The sequence below is a fragment of the Lepidochelys kempii genome, chromosome 8 (genome assembly GCF_965140265.1).
Source record: "Lepidochelys kempii isolate rLepKem1 chromosome 8, rLepKem1.hap2, whole genome shotgun sequence".
Taxonomy (NCBI): Eukaryota; Metazoa; Chordata; order Testudines; family Cheloniidae; genus Lepidochelys; species Lepidochelys kempii.
This window is the reverse complement of record NC_133263.1, coordinates 75,840,785-75,859,149: the sequence shown is the minus strand read 5'-3', so window position 1 is coordinate 75,859,149 and position 18,365 is coordinate 75,840,785. Positions and strand designations below refer to the sequence as shown.

At 37.7% G+C, this 18,365-nt stretch overlaps 1 protein-coding gene across 12 annotated transcripts in view; it reads right to left on the bottom strand.

The window, feature by feature from the left end:
• Positions 1 to 18,365, bottom strand: part of ZNF644 (zinc finger protein 644) — a 77,397-nt gene that overhangs the window by 45,438 nt on the left and 13,594 nt on the right. For 6 of the 12 annotated variants that reach the window (XM_073357110.1, XM_073357103.1, XM_073357102.1 and 3 more), the window contains exon 2: positions 2,147 to 2,196. The exons of 4 other annotated variants lie outside the window; for them this stretch is intronic. In XM_073357110.1, coding sequence (XP_073213211.1) covers positions 2,147 to 2,196 — 50 coding nt within the window. Of the gene's footprint in view, positions 1 to 2,146; positions 2,197 to 3,269; positions 3,289 to 3,791; positions 4,526 to 18,365 lie in introns of those variants that run through there. 2 more of the 12 variants (XM_073357101.1, XM_073357100.1) reach the window with 2 other exon arrangements.

The window sequence follows — 18,365 nt, the reverse complement described above, 5'->3', positions numbered from 1 at the left end:
CCTACAAACAGTGCTGTTAGGTCCATACCTGTGAATATTATATCAGAATATTAGGACAAAAGAGGTGAAGAGACAAAGCAGCTCAATTCTATTTTAAAATGTACATTTCAATTTATTTTTAAAGCAATTTTAACTCATTTTAGGTCTACATATTAATCACAGATCAGAGAAACAAAGCAAGTTCAATATGTGTAAACCAATCCCATCCAAAATAGCAAGCTACCCATTATTTGGTTCAAAGATTACATGTTAGTTGAACAGCAAGCAGAAAATGGGATGTAGAGCCTAAATAATCAGATAAGTGAGGAAGTTTCTGTACATACAATGCCATCATGACCAGGTTTCAAGCACAGAAAGTTCCTTGAGAAAGGGGTCCTTAACTAAAGCTGCCATGCTTTAGTAGGCCAAGTAGTAATACAGAGAGCTTAAAATTATAGAGGCTCAAATTTAATTTCATTACCACAGAGAACATTTTCTATAATCTTGACTTTATAAATCTGTGTTTATAACAAATGGATCTCTATAGACTGTAGGCATATTTAGGTCTAAAATGGAGTGATGTCCCTAATAATATGGGACAGTTGAATGCATGGCTAATTTTTGGTAATGGAACCTAGCTATTATTGACCAGTGACCCATGTTTCTTAAGTCACCAATATACGTAGATATCTTTTGAACAGCATAGATATCTACGAACATTATTCTTGACAGACCCCCCAAACCTTTTTGTACTCTATCTTCTGCAGTGTTATCTCCACCTGTCTCCCCAATTCCTCCCAAGCCATGTCAATTTGTTCAAAATCATGCAGCACACTTGACTCGTTTGGCCCAGGAGTTATCTTTAGTTTAAAAAAAAAAAAATCAACCTGTTTGCATGCTTTATTTTACCATGGGATTTCCCACTTGCTGCATAGTCAGAAAGGGTTCACTTTGAAGCAGCATTTCATTCCAGCACATTTCAGAATACAAATGGCCCTGGTCATGCCTTAGGAAAAAAAAAAAAAGCTTCTCTTACATGAGTCTTGGCCAAACTCCTAGTACTCAACCCCGCTGCCTTAGAGACTCACCTGTTTGGTCCCTTAATTCCCTCCTGCACCCTGCAAGATTTCATATGAGGCCATCGGTCAGTTTCAGAAGCCAGGACAACACCCTAGCAAGAACTTAATGCTGGTGAGGTCACCTTCGATTGCAAACTCCTACCCACCTAAAAATGTATAAAGGAATGCCCACCGATAATCAAAAGAGGTTTTAAAAAGATCTACGTGAATTATTTGTTCTTCGAAGTTAGATTTGCTTAACAAACTTTAATGGGAAATAGAAGAGAAAGAGAGGTTTTCTGACTACAGAAATAGTCTGAAATCCTCCAGAAACAGAATATCAAGCAATAAAGAGAGGCCTAGAATCCAGCTTTAGTTAGAATTTCCTTGATCTGAAAATATTTATTGTGAATTGTTCCTTTTTGGCAATGCTGCAGTGAAAAAAAAAATTCTCCTCGAGAACATATATTTTGCAGTTACCTGAGAATGCCCATGTAATACTCTGAAGAATATCAATGCTTTATACTAATGTCTTTACTAGCTTGTCAGTCAGTCTCATGCCACCTGATACAGTTCCTGAGGACAGGAAAACCAAAGAATATAAGTAAACCTGATGTCCTCTGGTATTTCATTTTGTAAAACCTTAAATGTTCTGGGGGCCACTCAAATTTTCTTTGTACCAGTTAAGCGAGCTATGAACTGAATTGAATCTGAAATATAAATCTAAACAATACTTCTGCAGCACAGCAAACTACACTGTCAGCCTTTAATAATCACATGGACAATTTGTGGATAGAAATTCACATGAATGAAGCCTTCACTGTTTTTGGTTCTCCACAGCTAGCACAAGTGCAGGTTACTTTCTCGGCTGAGGATCATTTGACAGATTTGTCATCATAATGTTAAATACACAGTCAACACAAAACAGCACAAGAATTTCATTTTTTTAGATCTCAGAAGAGGAAAAATAAGCTATTACAAACAAGTAAACATTAACAGATTAATTTATTCCAATTTCTGTAAACCAGCGTTTCTGGTTATTTAAAAATAGGTGTTAACAGATAAAAGATTTGCTACATACCATTTTTATAAGCTGGTTTTCTACTTACCTTTGTCTGTTTTATTTGTATCAAGCTGCGAGGTCTGATTTAAAACAAACCTGCAAAATAACAAATAAGAATCTTAGAGCCATCATCCTGCTTAGGACCCTGTAACTATCTGATGACATACCAGCAAAGCACCAAGTGAGGAGTTTATACACATGGAGGTATTTTATCTTGCCCCAAGTTGTAAGGATCAAAATCCAAAGTCACTTTCCCTCTCACACGCACAGATATCAAGATGACTGGATAACTGTTATTATAATTAAAAAGGTGGGGAGAGACCCTGAGTATCTACAGACCTGACACACTTGATACAGTAACAAAAATGTACACAAGATATTTCTTGGATAAACTGTGTGAGCAGAGCAGGAAAATCATGTAAAAAAGTCAGGGGTTTTAAAACCCCTTGCCAACATCTTCAACATCTGCTAAGCTATTTCCCTTGACTGCAGCAAGCAACTAACTAAAAGAATAAATTCAATACCTGGATGTAAATGGAAAATGGGATGAAATGCAACATGGGTTTACCAAAGGTAGATCATGCCAAACTAACTTGATATCTTTCTTTGAAAAGACCTGATTTTTTTAGACAGAAATGCAGTAGATCTAATCTATCTGGACTTCATTAAAGCTTTTGATACAGTCCCACATGGGACACGGGATATAATTAGTTAAACTGGAGCAGATGAGGATTAGTACAAGAATTGTAAAAGACAAGTTGTGCCTAAAGGAGAACTATTGGGCTGGAGGGCGGTTACTAGTGGAGTTCCTCAAGGTCCAGTTTTGGGACTGATCTTATTTAACAGTTTTATTAATGAGGTTATTACAAAAAGTGGGAGCCTGTTAATGAAACTTGCTGATGACACAAAGTTGGAAGGCATTGTCAATACAGGAGGATCACAATATTGTACAAGAAGAATTTGGATGGCCTAGAGTATCAGTGCGATTGTATAACTGAGTTGCCTGTGCTGGTGGGGGACTGGACTCAGTGGCCAAGGGAGTTCCAGTCCTGGGTCTTATATTCCTAAATCTCATGTTTAGAGCTTTAGCCAGTTACTTGCAAGGGTCAGGAAAGAATCTGTCCCCCCCCCACAAATGCATTTTAGGGGGGTTGTTCCCCCCCCCTTACTTTAAAACATCAGAGATGGTCACATCTGGAGATGGGGCACCAGACAGGATGAGCCTCTGCTCTTAGACAGAAAAGAGAATTCTCTTTCAGATGCTCAGTCAAACTGATTGCTATATTCGGGATCAGAAAGAAATTTTTCATAAGGTCATATTGGCAGGGATCTTGGAGGATTTTTCACTTTCCTCTGCAACATGGCGAGCTGGGTACTTGCTAGGATCACCTCGGCATACCTCAACAAATCAACTCCCTGTCATTGCAGGGGCTTTAGTGCACCTCAGTCCCTCCTGTTCTCTGCCTGTGGCACACAATATTTTATTCTATAATACTTTATTCTAATCCAGGTTATTGTGCTCAATATAGGCATAACCGGGTGAGGTTTAGTAATATACAGGAGGTCAGACTAGATGATCTATCTGGTGGTCCCTTCTGGGACTCAATGAATCTGACTCTATTAAAGAAGACAAGGAAGCAAGTGGGAAAAGTGAGAACAATTTTTCTAAACCATTTAGAAGAATCACTAACCTTTTTGAGACCAAGTGCTGAAGGACATCAGAGCTGGGCCACACTAAGGCCTTGTCTTCACTAGGAAAATTGTGTTTTTAAGGTGTTGGCTAACACCCCTTAGAGTTTATTCTTGACCAGCTAACCTGTTAAAATCCTAGTATAGACCAGGCAAATTGTAGTCTTAACACGTGGTTAACATGTTTTACCTAACACATTAAAAATACACCTTCCCCTCAGTGTAGATGTGGCTTCAAAGGGCTTTGGCTTGGCTGATTTAGTTAAAGTGATTCAGATAAGTCACTTCTCTTCCCTGCTCATCCCCTCCAACCAGACTCCAGCCCCAAACTACCCAAGTATAATTTTATGAACCCCTGTGATTTGAAACAGGGTCATATCCCCTATAATCCCATTTTGGACTGCACAGATTAAACAATTCTACCGAAAGAGCTCTATATAGGGTTACCATACATCTGGGTTTTCCTGAACATTTCCTCTTGTTTGATCCTCCTCCGCCTTCTGTCTGGGCAGATTTTTCGAGTAAGAGGAAATGTCCAGGATTTTTGCGAAGCAGACACTGCAGCTCAGAAAGAGCTGGCTCCAGATCCGGATTAATCCCTGCACTGCAGCCACCCGCTCCCACCCACTCAAGCCCTGGCTCCCAGCCCTGGAAAGGGGAAGAGGCAAAGAGGCACTGATGGACAACTGGAGCTGTTTCCAAGGCCTGCACCAGTCGCCCTGCCTGTGTGTGACAGGAAGCACCACTGCCCCCCAACTCGAGACTGAGGCTGCAAGTACCTGCTCCAACACCCCCAGGTACCCCTCCCAGTACCCACACCCCAAATACCCCCTTCTGTACCTTCCAAACCCCCTTCCAATACACCGACCCCTCCAGCACCCCCCAAATACGCCCTGCACCTCCAAATACCCCCTCCCGTACACACACCCCTCCAGCACCCACCAAATGCCCCTCCCAGGACACACACCCTTCCCATACCGCCCAAATACCCACGCCCAGTAGACACCCCTCCAACTGTACCTTCTCCTCCAGCTCCCCCTTCCCACTCCCCCACCCCCCGACAGCGTCCTCTTTTTGGGAACCTGAAAGATGGTAACCCTAGACGTAGAGTAAATCAAGACAGTAATGAATACGAAACATTCCCTCCCTTCAAATCCTATGGCTTGACACTGTTACAGCCTCTCTTCACTATGAAGACGACAGAGTTTAAAGGTGATGAACAATATTTTTAAAAATTGAGCTTATAACTTTTTCTTCTTTTATGCTGTATGGAGAAAATCCAGAAGGCTGTTCTCTCCCTTTTTTCCTGCTTTATATTGTTTGAAATGCTGATGTCTTGTTAGATAATATACTCTGGTTTCGCTAGTGGGCCTTTCAGAAGACTCAAGGACATATGTGTGAACTCTCACATCGTGACTGGAAAGCAAAGGAGTGGAATATTTAGCAAAGACTTACCAAAAATTATAAAGTAAGTCACTGAAATTAAATAAAAACACAAAACCAGAGTTTTAAGGCTATATCTTTACTGCACAGTTAACTTTGGCTCTTACTTGGGTGTTGCCCCTAACCTCCCTCCCAGCCACACAACTCTCTCACCTGAGTTTAGTGATGCTTTAAACCCAGGCTAGCTGGCCTGACTGGTGAGGATATAAGCTACAGCTCAGGTGCTGCTTTCACTCAGGCTGGTAACCCAGTCACTTTGTAGCGAGAACACAGGCTAAATCACTCAATTGCTGAGAGTCATCTAATGTCTTCCCCCAGTTCCCCTTGTATGCCCAGAAGGACAGAAAAGTTCTCCCACAATTCACTGGGAAAAGAATCAAAAAGACTGATTCAATTTACTGTACCACCAAAAAAAAAAAAAAAGGGATGTGCCCCCAGAAGTCCTAGCAACACACACCATTGAGGACACGTTAACTTGGGTATGGCTTTGCAGTGTGGCTCCTCACACCAGGCTATGCTTACCTGGGTCCTCATACACAGGTGCTGATCACTTCAGCTATCTCTGCAGTGAAGACATCCCTTTAGGATATGTCTACACAGCAACTAGACACTCACGGCTGGCCTGTGCCCACTGACTTGGGATCACGGGGCTTGGGCTACAGGATTGTTTCATTGCTGTGTAGGCTCCTGTACTCCAACACCCTCCTTACCGCTCAGGGTTTTAGAGCCCGGGCTCCAGACCAAACTCGTATGTCTACACAACAATGAAGCAGCCCCACTACCCAAGCCCCGCGAGCCTGAGTTGGCTCTTTGCAGTGTAGACATACTCTTAGACAACTTAACTAAAAGTCCCTTTCCCCATCATACTTCCCTCAAGGCTGGACAGAATTTAATTCCTAATGATAAAAAAGGAGAGGAGTGGGGGAGATGTTTTTGTTGTTGTTATTATTAAATTAAAAACTTTTCAGGCCTTGATTATCCATCATAAAGCAGCAAGAAAGGGCACCAGCCTTGCAGGTTATTTATAATAACTCTTATGCTCAACTGTGGCCCAAACATGTTATTAGCAAGTATGATCCACTTGTGTAGACAGTGCAACTAGGTTATAATCAGATTTTTAAAATGCTTTAGTCCAAGTCACTTGCTTTCATAACGTGAATGTGTCTTACACATTCAGAAGCCCAAAAGCTGGCATCAAAATAAGTAGACACTAAAGTAAAACTTTGCACTTTGGCCATGTCCTCAAAGAGCCACAGTAGCTCCAACCATGTTTCTCTGACCAGTGAAAACAGGAATTTTTATTGCTAAGAACCATACAATAGAATCTTCAAATCTTTTGACCACACTACTTAGGGAAACATTAGCAATAACTGTACTTAAAATGTATCTGTAAGTAGCAGGTTTCTGATCTAAATGTGGACAGAACATAGTCCTCTGAAGAAAGAGACTATAGTTTAGTTCTCAAATTAGCCTGTATAAAATAGCAAAAAACGTACGTAAAATTAAAATGTATACATTTCTCTTGAGGATTTTGATTTTCCTTAAAAGATAGATCTTTTGCAGTCCCCAAATCAAAAGCACATTAGAAGTCTTTCAGGAACAAAAATGAAGTACTATAATCTGTAATGTATTGGTATACTACTACAATAGGAATATTCAACCAGGAAACAAGGGGTCTGCGGAGAAATAATGGTAATAAAAACAGCACACACACACCTACAAGATAGAGAAAACAAAAAAACGCAGGATTCCCAACAAAGACAAATGTTTTAAGACAAAAATAGAATCAGTAGCTCACCAGAAAAGCTAAAAGATCATTCATTATGCTATTTGTTCACAAACTGCAGTCCACAAAGTAGTGACTGGTCACACAGCAGTTACCAAAAAACCCTTTCCCAATATAATGTTCCCAAATGAGGAATTGCTGGGATTCTCACAGGGATGTTCAGAGATTTAAGGCCATTGCAATCATCTTCTAGCCAGACCTTCTATATAAAAGGTCAAAGAATTTTATCCAGTAATTCCTGGATCAAGCTCACATCCTATGGTTCAGCTTCAGTATATTTTATAGAAAGATATCTAATCCTGATGTAAAGACTTCAAATGATGGAGAATTCACCACAGATCTTGGTAAATTGTTCCAAAAGTTAATTTCCCTAATTTAAAAAAAAATCTGCATTTTGTTTCTAATCTGAATTTATCTTCTTTCAGTTTCCAGTCACTGACTCTTATTATGCCTTTGTCTGCTATTATCAGATATCTCCCTGTCTACTTACTTACAGGCTGTGATCAAGTCACCTCTTAACCTTCTCTTTGAAAAGCTGGCAGTTGTGAGTGGAAAGAGAAGTCATCCCTGCAACCATGAATGGGAGGGATGGTAATTCATAAATCTCTCTAATAAAATCTGTTTCATGCTATGAATTTTTGAGAAGCACTGGACTATGCTATTGTGGCCTGTGTAAAGGCTACGATGAATCTACATTGATTAAATAAAAGCCTGCAGCGCTCCTGTCAACACTTTATATTTTTTCTGAGGGAATCATCTATCTTCATATCTGTTTATTCCATCAGGACGGAGCCCTTTCCCAAATGAATTCTTGTCATTTGCTAAGGAATCTACTGCTGCATCCACCTTTGATATTTGCAACTGCTGATCCTAGGCATACACTACAAACTTTTTCTGAATTATATTGATCAGGGGTGTGACGAGGTGTGATTTTGACTGACAGCTGACCTGGCAAAAACCCTGAGCATAGACACAGCTATACCAGCAAAACTGCACTTTTGCCAGTATAACTTATTTCACTTGGAAGGAGGGGGTGGCCCAGAATAAGCAATAATAGGAAAAGCACAGTTTTATCAATATAAACTACATCCACGCTAGGAGAGCTCTGCCAGCATAGCATACCAGTGTTGCTATACCAGCAAAGCCTTCCAAGTGTAGTCCTGATCTCAGACACTTTCTGGAGTTTACAAGACTTCATTATCTGTTAGGTATGAAATTTACACTCAGTAGGATGTTCCCGCTCCAAAATTATAATCGGAGAAATGCAAGTTAAAAAAAACTTACTTATCAGAAGGAAAAGATTTCACCATGTTCACTTTCTGGCTTTCACTTGTTGCAGGCCTGAAGTATTAGTGTCTTACCATGATCTTAAAGAGATCTGAAGACCTTAAGAACTAAGGTGAGAAGGATTGGGAGAAAGAACAGAGTGTATACACACTAGGAGAGTACTAGCTAAACCCCAGCTTCCCCATCTAGGGAAGTATGAACTATATAACCACCTCATGAGGTACTCCTCTTCCCACTTATGTAATTGCCTCTGAAATGGACTGAAAAAAAGTAGCACTTATCTGAGGCCAGTCATTTCTGAGTCAGTTACTATAGCTGACTCAGCAGTTGGACTGAGTACGTGTACTCATCAGATTGCAATCACTCACATAGGCAATCAGCAAGGCTAACTAGCTCTATATGAGGTACACAGCTTCCTGTTCCTTTTAAATGCTTACATAGGGAGGAACCCTGGATGATCTATATGGTTCATTCAGGAGTCTGAAATTACTTTATCCACATCCGATTCCTAAGAGTAAAAGTAGCACCCAGGGTGGAGCAATTTAGATCATTGGTTTACATCATGATTTGAACACATGATTTTTTAAAAATTGATTTAAATCAGGTTTGAGGCTTTGTAAAACTAATGTGATAACCTGTGCTACTGAAATGTAAAAGTTATAAAGAGCTAAATTATAAATGCTTCTTTTAGGGCTGTCAAGCGATTAAAAAATTTAATTGCACTGTTAAACAATAATAGAATACCATTTATTTAAACATTTTTGGATGTTTTCTACATTTTCAAATATAATGATTTCAATTACAACACAGAATAGGCTCTAAAGTTTTCCATTGGTTTGTTTTTGAGTGTAGTTATATAACAAAAAAAAATAAATCTACATTTGTAAGTTGCACTTTCCCGACAAAGAGATTGCACTACTGTACTTGTATGAGGTGAATTGACAAATACTATTTCTTTTATTTTTACAGTGCAAATATCTGTAATAAAAGAATATATTGATCGGGGTGTGATTTCAATTACAACACAGAATACAATATATATGAAAATGTAGAAAAACATCCAAAATATGTAATAAATTTCAATTGGTATTCTATTGTTTAACAGTGCGATTAAAACTGCGATCATAATTAATTTTTTAAAATTGTGTTTAATTGTTTTGAGTTAATCACGTGAGTTAACTGTGATTAATTGACAGCCCTAGCTTTTTTCTTTTAATGCCAGGAGTAAGCTATCTTATTTAAATTTTACAAAACTGCTAGAGGCAAAACAAAATATTGAAAATTAAAACACTGATCCTGCAAGCACTAAAAGGGGTAAGTAACTTTATGAATTAACCCATTGACTTCAATTTGACTACTTGAGCTTAAAGTTAAGCATGTGCACAAAAGTGTTTGCAGTATCAGAAGCTGAAACTGTATTTTTATTTAACATTTCTCCTAGAGGCCAAAGGCTTCTCTACATTTGCTCAAGAAACCTTCCCTTATACTAAGGAGAAGAAAACCAGACTTAGACCAGGTCTACACTATAATCTTACACCGGTATAACAATGTCACTCAGAATGTGAAAAATTCACACCCCTGAGCGACATAGTTATCCAGACCTATTCCCCTGTGTAGAGAGCACAATGGCAGCTACGTCAATGGGAGAAGCCCTCCCGTCAGATAGGTGTACATCTGCCCTTAGCTTCCTGAATCTGCTGCTAGATTTGGCCAGTCAAATGAGCTTTTGGGTCTAGAAGAAAACTAATCTCAGAGAAGTTTCAGAGTAGCAGCTGTGTTAGTCTGTATCTGCAAAAAGAAAAGAAGTACTTGTGGCACCTTAGAGACTAACAAATTTATTTGAGCATAAGCTTTCGTGAGCTACAGCTCACTTCATCGGCTGCTCAGAGAAGTTGCATTTATTCCTTTGTCCAATCACCCTAATTGAAGAACTGATAGTACACATGCAAGCCTCACCACGGTTTTGGGGAGCTCTGCGATCTCTCAATTTTCTGGTCTTAGAGAAAGTTTTTATTTGCTGACAGTCCTAATCATAGATGGTGAAACAGTTCAAAGAGATGCCTGATGAGCACACAAAACAAACAGAACTGATGGTAACAAAAAATGAAATAAAACAAAACATACCACCACCCAACTTCATAGCCTATACAGTCCAGACAAATAGATTACAAGTCTCTACATGCCAAAAAAGAAAAACAAAGCAGTGAAGAATTGTGTCTCTCAGTGAGAGGGAAAAAAGTAATTAAAGGAGCTAAAATGAGGAATGAATGAAAAGGTACGGAACAAGGACATGCACTTCATCAATTAAGATACTTACAGATATGGATATTTATTCCAAACTTATACAATGCTACTAAATGACTAAAAGAGCCCTCCCTCATGTCAGAAAGAAAGAAATCCCCAGTAGACTGTAGACTCTTGGATGGACAAACAGAATTTACTATTAAAAATAGAAATGGTTATTTTCTTCCCTCCGCATTCCTAAACAAACAAAAATATTTAATTTTAAGAAGTTTCTGTTAGAGAGGGGAGGGGAGGAAAGAGAACAGAATTCAAATACTATTTTTTTAAAAAACTGTTTGGGCAGTATACAGTCAAAGCAATGAACAAGTAAATGACTGAACTGTAAGTGTACAAATGAAAATGGCAAAGTTTTGAAAACATTTTATTGCCTCAAACCCTTAACAGATTACATATGTGTATTTATTACTTGAAAGTTTACTTACTCTGCAAAAGAAAAACAAATGATTAGTGGTAATACTACATAGAGTTAACACAATATTTATTAAAAAAAAATGTGTTTGCCACCTCTTGCTATGTCAGCGTCTGGGGTCTCTTACAATAAGAACTGCCATGTAGTAGGATTACATCAAAGATACAAGAAACAATGCAATTCAATTCTTTACCTTCACCCCTGCCATCTTAAGTTACAAATTAGAGATATCACACTGATACTCGGTTGTATGTCTTTCAGCACCACCTTTTACCTTAGTTATCTTGACCAAGTAAACTAGCTGTCTCAATTTCCTTCATCTATATATCTCAAAACTAACAGCTTCTCTTGAACAAGGAAAGCTAACTCAAACATAATGCAAGTCTCTCTCTCCATTTCACTCCGATCCACAAGTTGCTTCCACTATATATAAGCTTGGCAACATCCTTTTTGCCCTAACCTTCTTTTAGGTCTATGTGTCAGCAAAATCTCTCCAACACATTAGCAGTACGTGATACTGGCATGACATGTCACCTGCTGACATTTTCTCTCCTGTTTGAATTATAGAAAATTCCTTTTTCTATAGTATCACCAAGTCAAAGCTCTGTAATCTCCAGTATGCACAAACTACAGCTGTCCATCATCTCACATTTACAAAGCTGCATGAACATACAAACTCAACACAGAAAAAGACTTGGACTATAGAGATCCTATTTTATTTCATGGACTTCATTCCATAGCAACAGCTATTATTAGGGTACCGTGTTTCCATTCCAAACCCCCATTTTCAGCTGCTTATAGGCTGAGAAGTTTTAGACTTGACCTCTGCCCCAAGGTGAATATTTCTGAAGCTTTTAGCAAGAATAGTTCAGCCATTTTTGAGGAACACACATTTTCCCCATTACAAAAAAATAACATTGAAAGCACTTCTCTTAGATATTTAAAATCTGAAAACAAAACTTTCTTAATTAAGAAGTGCTTGAATGTTTCTGAAACACTGCATGAGAAAAGAGTACTATCCAAGGGACAGGCTGGTACCTACAAACTGCTGCCCACCTAGCTTCCACTCCCCTCACTCTTGTTCTGCTTCCTGCTCTGGTTTATATAACTGAGCTGCTAGGGCCGGGCAGAGTCTTGTTGATTATCCCCAGGCTGCAGGTGACAGGCTACAGACAGTCACTTAACGGGATATTAGCCTTTTCTCATGCACTCTTTCCCAGTGTTCCAGTGAAAAAATTTTTATTTGAAAAACTGCACTTCATGCTTTGTTTTTTAAAAACAAAAGTGCATAAGTCAAGCTTATATATTCAAGCTTAACTTTTCCATTTCCTGACTTGCAGGCTTCACAGTTCAACTTTAAAAATATAAACTCCTCCCCCCACCCCAAAAGGGAAAATGCATTTTACTTATAATAGTTTGAGATCTTAAAACAGTTATTTCTTCATCAGGAACTACACTTTCACCAGGTGCTTACCCTATACATTTCAATCCATTCTATCCCAACTATGCAATAAGGTACATTCAGGTAGAACCCTTCATGTTTCAGTTGCAGGATCTGGCTTTAAAAAAAAAATCCACTAGACATTTTTAGATTATTTTAATATCAACAATGAAGGCTTTGTTGGACTAAAACCCTCTGAAGGCTCATTCTTTGAAAAGTAGAATTATATTCTAGATACCAAATACATTCTGGAAGGATACTGAATTTTTTTCATTATTACTGGAGAGAGAAGACTTTTCTTTTGGGATGTTGTTTTCATTTGTCATTTTACAATGTGGAACTAGAAATAACTGCTTTTCTACAAAGAATGAATGACTGATTTACTAAAATGATATTTAGAACAGTCATATATTATTAAAAGATTCTAAGAATTCAAACTCTGAAAGAGCAATCCACTTACAGAAATGTGATTATAAAATAAAATTCTACTAACAAAGATCAAAGTTTATAAATAACTACATGGGAACATACATTCCCATTAAGCATCTAATTTCCTGAAAGGCAGGCCTTACAAAACATTTCAAATCATATATGAAAACAGTACATTAGGAGTTAAGTCATGTTGTTGCTGTAGCAGCAACGATTTCTAGTGGCCATTTTCTTTTCAGTTCTAATATGTGCCAATTCCAACACTTCTTGCTGCAATCTCTGTTTAAACCCAAAGGTGGCAATTGCTTTAATGCATGGTCTCTTCAGCTATGTATACTCAGATTCCTTCTTCTACATTACCTTCTTAAACCTAATGTACATTCTTAATAGTATTTCCTAATCACATATTGCATATCCGTATTTCACATGTAACAATTATTTGGGTCAATAAAAGTCTAAAATTACTACATTTTGTGGACTAGTTTGCATCATACCAGTCACAACTGGTAGACAATTAGAGCAATATGATGGATATTTTAAATCTATGGCCTACAAAAATACAGGAAAAAAAAAGAAGCCTATTGAAAATGTGAACTAGATAGAGCTGAAATTTCAAGTCAAAGGCATTGCTACAACATAAACAAAATTGAGTACTACTATAATGTAAACTGTGTGTTATCTTTCCACCTGTTTAGGTTCTTATATAACTGCACCACTGTTTCCCGAATATCAGAGTATTGGAAGGACAGCAAAGTCAGGGAAAAGAAAGCTACTAAGGATGTTTAATTAAATGTTTATTGCACTTGTTTTTATTAGGAAAGATTTTTAGCCACCAATTTATATATGTGCATCACAGCACCACTATAGTAAGAAGTGATTATTAGATAAAATACATCCACACTAATCCAAAGTAGTGTCCACAGAACTGGGCATAGTAGATTGCAAATGACTGAGATTGAAGCTATTGCAGTTTAGTAATCACTGTACACTACTACAAAGGAGACAATTGACAGAGACTGGAGAAGAAGAAATAGGAAGGCTTAAGTAACCATTCACTTAAGAGAACATAATGGCATCTTCAGCCAGATAAATGTGTTTTAATTACAAAAATACATGTAATCTTTGTCTCTCATTTTACATTTTATAGAAAATTTCTGAATAAGGGGCAGGAAATTAAAATCTGCAACTATGGCCATGTCTATACGTACAGCACTGCAGCGGTACAGCTGTACTGGTACAGCTCATCTGGTGAAGACGCTCTATGCCGACGGGAGAGAGCTCTCCATCAGCATAAAAAACCCCACCTCCACTAGCAGTATAAACTCTGTCGATGAGAGAAGCTCACTCAAGCGCTTATGCTGATCTAATGTATGTCGCTCATGGAGGTGGAATATTCACACCCCTGAGCAACATTAAGTTTTGCCAAAATAGATTGTACTGTAGCCTAAGACTCCATATCTAACTCATGCAGACTTGACTTCTCAAAATGGTGATTTAGAAAGATTAAGTCTATTGTCAGTTTTTCACCATCTTATCCTTTAAGGATTTTTAAAGTGTATTAGCTGTGCATGTGAAAATGTTGGTTTCAATGTTATTTTAAAATTCTACAGATTTTACAAATTGAATACAAAAATGTGACCTAACAAACTTGAATACAAGAAAGATTAATATAATTCACACCATCGGTCAATTTGGATTAACTTTCCTGAGTGTCCCCTTCTAGACAAGACTTCAAGTTTCACTCATTTCCTTTACAGAAACTACCTCCTGCAAGAACTAGTACAAATTCAGTTTTACTACCTCTACAAAGTAGTTACATAGCTTGTTACTGTAAGGAACGTTCCAGAATTCCAACAGATAATGCATAATTTCAAGAATCAACTATCAGATCATTCTTCACTGAGGAAAGTATTATTACAACTTATTTTGTCCAAATACAGAGAGCAAAGATCTCTGTATAGGATTCAATCACTGTCTATCAACAGTTTTAAAGATGGCCTGCAAAAAAATTTTTTTTTAAAATGGACTTGTACAAATTCTGCTCCTTTATAACTTATATCTAGTCTTCCCTAGTTTTTACAGGAGAAGATGGTCAGAATATGTTGAGAGCTTCATCATCTTAACTGAAAGAGTGCAAGTGTTAAATGTTTAAACAGACATCTTTTATCCAAAAGTTTAGTCACTGAAGTGAAACAGGTGTTGAGTTATTAAGCAAGTCAAAATCCCTTTCTCTCCTCTCAGCTGCTCAACTTTCACCATTGGTTCTTGCAATATTATTTCACAAGTCCCCCAGGTGTCTCAGTTTCTAATCCTGAGGTTAATATTGAATAAAAATACATTCGTATCTTTTTTATATATCACAAAGAGGTAAAAAAGTTACAAGCCCATTTTTCCCCCTTTTGCAGGTAATTTTTGAAATGAAGATGTTAGCCCCCAGCAAAAAAAAAAAAAAAAGGTGAAGAACAGTAAATCAAAAGGATCAGTTGGTCTTATTTGATCAAAGTTACGTAAAACACACACTTAAAAACAAGTGCAATAAACATTTAATTCAACATCCTTAGGAGCTTTCTTTTACACAGGTTTAAGTTCTATATTTTACCCTAGTCTTACCTTCAAAGTTCAACTTGGTTTCTAGTGAAGTTTCAAAGACAAGCTCTCTTCACCACTTTTTCAGTGTGTGCTATGCATGTCAGTCTTGCTCATCTCAAGGTGCTTTTCTGACTTTTCAATATAATACTGTGTCCTCTGTTTCACTTACAAATAATTCTGCCAGCCAAGCAATCCAACTCAATGAAGACTATGTTATTTACTTGTAAAGCCTCCTCTACACAGTAAAGTTATACCAGTATATCCCAAGGTACAGTTAAACCAGTGCCGTAGCCTGTATGGACACTTGTTTCAGTTTAACTTAAACTGAAATAAGCCACTCAAATTAAAATAAAGTCTTGTCTGCACACAGAAGTTATACCACTCAGTATACTGATACAGTTAAACAGTACAATCCCATGCCATTATAGATGCATTTACAGCGGAATAAAAAAGCTTATGCTGTTATAGCTTATTTCCATATGGGAAGGGGAATAAGCTTTCCCAATATAAGGCATCTTTATATCAATTTCAGAGTAACAGCCGTGTTAGTCTGTATTCGCAAAAAGAAAAGGAGTACTTGTGGCACCTTAGAGACTAACCAATTTATTTGAGCATGTTCATGAGCAAGCTCATGCTCAAATAAATTGGTTAGTCTCTAAGGTGCCACAAGTACTCCTTTTTCTTTATATCAATATAACTGCATCCACACTAGGGGTTGTTACTGGTATAAAATTAAATCCCTAACCAAAATAATTATACCTGTACAAAATCTGCACATAAACCAGTACAATATCATCTGAACAAGATTTGTACTAGTTTAACTATATTGGTTTAAAAAATAATTTATGTTAAACCAATGCAACTTTCCCATGTAAAGACTACCTACATGACTATATTGTCTCATTGTCTAAAAAGAAATGTCAAATAAAGACAAGAACTCAGATTCAAGCTTCTGACCTAGTCATTAACAAGGAATAACAAACAGGATGAAGTATGACAGAACTAGACATGCAAGAGACCATAGAAAGCCACAGAGAAGTGACTGGTCACAAGATCCTGGATCCACTAACCTGCATCAAGATAAACTAAAGACATATTTAAGACGTTCCTACTACTACTTTCCTATATAAGTCATTGCTGTACTCACTATGTGAGACTGCAAATAGATGATCCATGAGACATTTGTTCTATTAAAATGTGGACCTTCTGTAAACATTTGGGAACCCTTACACTAGATCATTTTGTCCATCTCCTTGTAAATAAAGGATGGTTTTATATAGTACATTTTCTAGTGTTTTGTCCAGAATAGTTTAAAAGTGCTGAAAAAAGGAGCTTTTACCACTTCCTTTGGAAATTTATTCTACTGCCTATACATTTGACCATCAGGTAGATTTTCTCATTCTCTTAATTTCCTCCTAATTCATAGTTATATTGCACACTACTACATAATAGTGAAAGTTTCTCACTCCTGCAGTGAGCTTCATAGAGGCAGATCCCTCTGCCCATAGTGTCTCTTTGACATTAGTGTGCTCCACGTGGGGAAGAGGTCTTTCTGGGGAGAGTTCATTGGAAGATCGCAGACTAATTAATTCTTCTCCCTCTTTACTGTTTACACCTTTCAAGTATTTGTAGGCACTGTTCCCTTCAAATCCCCTTTTGCTTAGTCATCACTTAGACAAGCTATAAATATTTAGCTCTTTTAATTTTTATTCAAATTAATCCCTCCAGCCACATGATAATGTGGAACAACAAATTAACTCTCTCAACCTTGCCAGTATCATTATGTTTAGTTCTGGATGTCAAATTAACATAATATTCCAGGTATGATTGTGCGAGCTGCCAGCTTACACTGCAAGCTCATGCTGTCCAGCTTGCTTTCCACTACCTATAGGTCTCTTTCAGAATTACTGCTTCCCAGGTTTCTTCCCACTATCAAGTATTTGTTTCTAATATTTTTTCCTTCCCTGTATATACAGCTGCATTTTTCCAAGTTACAGATATTTATATATTAGCTAGGTTTTGGTGAGGAAATTGATATCCCTCTTCCAATTTATGCATGATAATATCCCATTATGTGAAATTTACACAGGATGTTTCAAAGAAAAACATCATTGAGATAGGATAGACAAGAGACAAACTTCCACATATTTCTGGCTAAGGTATATTACCAGAAGGCAATGAGGGGTGGGGGGATTAGTGGCTAAGCGAAGAGAAGCTTGTCACCTATTGGATTAAGGGGAGATAGCAACAGACACCAAAAGAACTCTGCTAGAAGAATGTTTCAAATCTGCTTTAGCTAAGATTGACAAAAATCCAGAACAGATGGGGAAAATCATATATTTTGCACTTCATTTTAGCTGTTCCCAGAATAACCCAATTAACTTCAGAATACAGACCGCAATGCCAGATTTTTAACTGGAGGGAAACTGATTCCAGATGAAGAATTATTTAGGTAGAAAATATTCCACTGTCTGGTGAGAGTACCTTGTCCTATCAGTATATAGCTTATGTAACCTGTGCCAAATGGACCAGAACCAAGAATCCTTTTGAAACAAACCAAAATGAGCACTCAGATTAAGAGAAAGGGCAACACTCACCTTGTCAGTGAGGCTTTTGACCACCTAAGCTTTAAAAATTGACTAAAAAGGCCAATCAGATGACAGTTCCAAGTAATTTATGCAGAGACATTATATGAAATCTCCACAGTCTGTACCCCTAAAGTGAACCCAATCCTTGCAGGACACACCAGGACCCATAAAACAGGGGAGTTCATGGGAGCACTAATATAGCAAACACACTGACTGGCAGAAAGAAGGGAAAGCACCCATCTTTTTAGTAAAAAATCTGAATGGCTTCCCTTTCAGGATAGGAACAGCAGACAGCTCCTT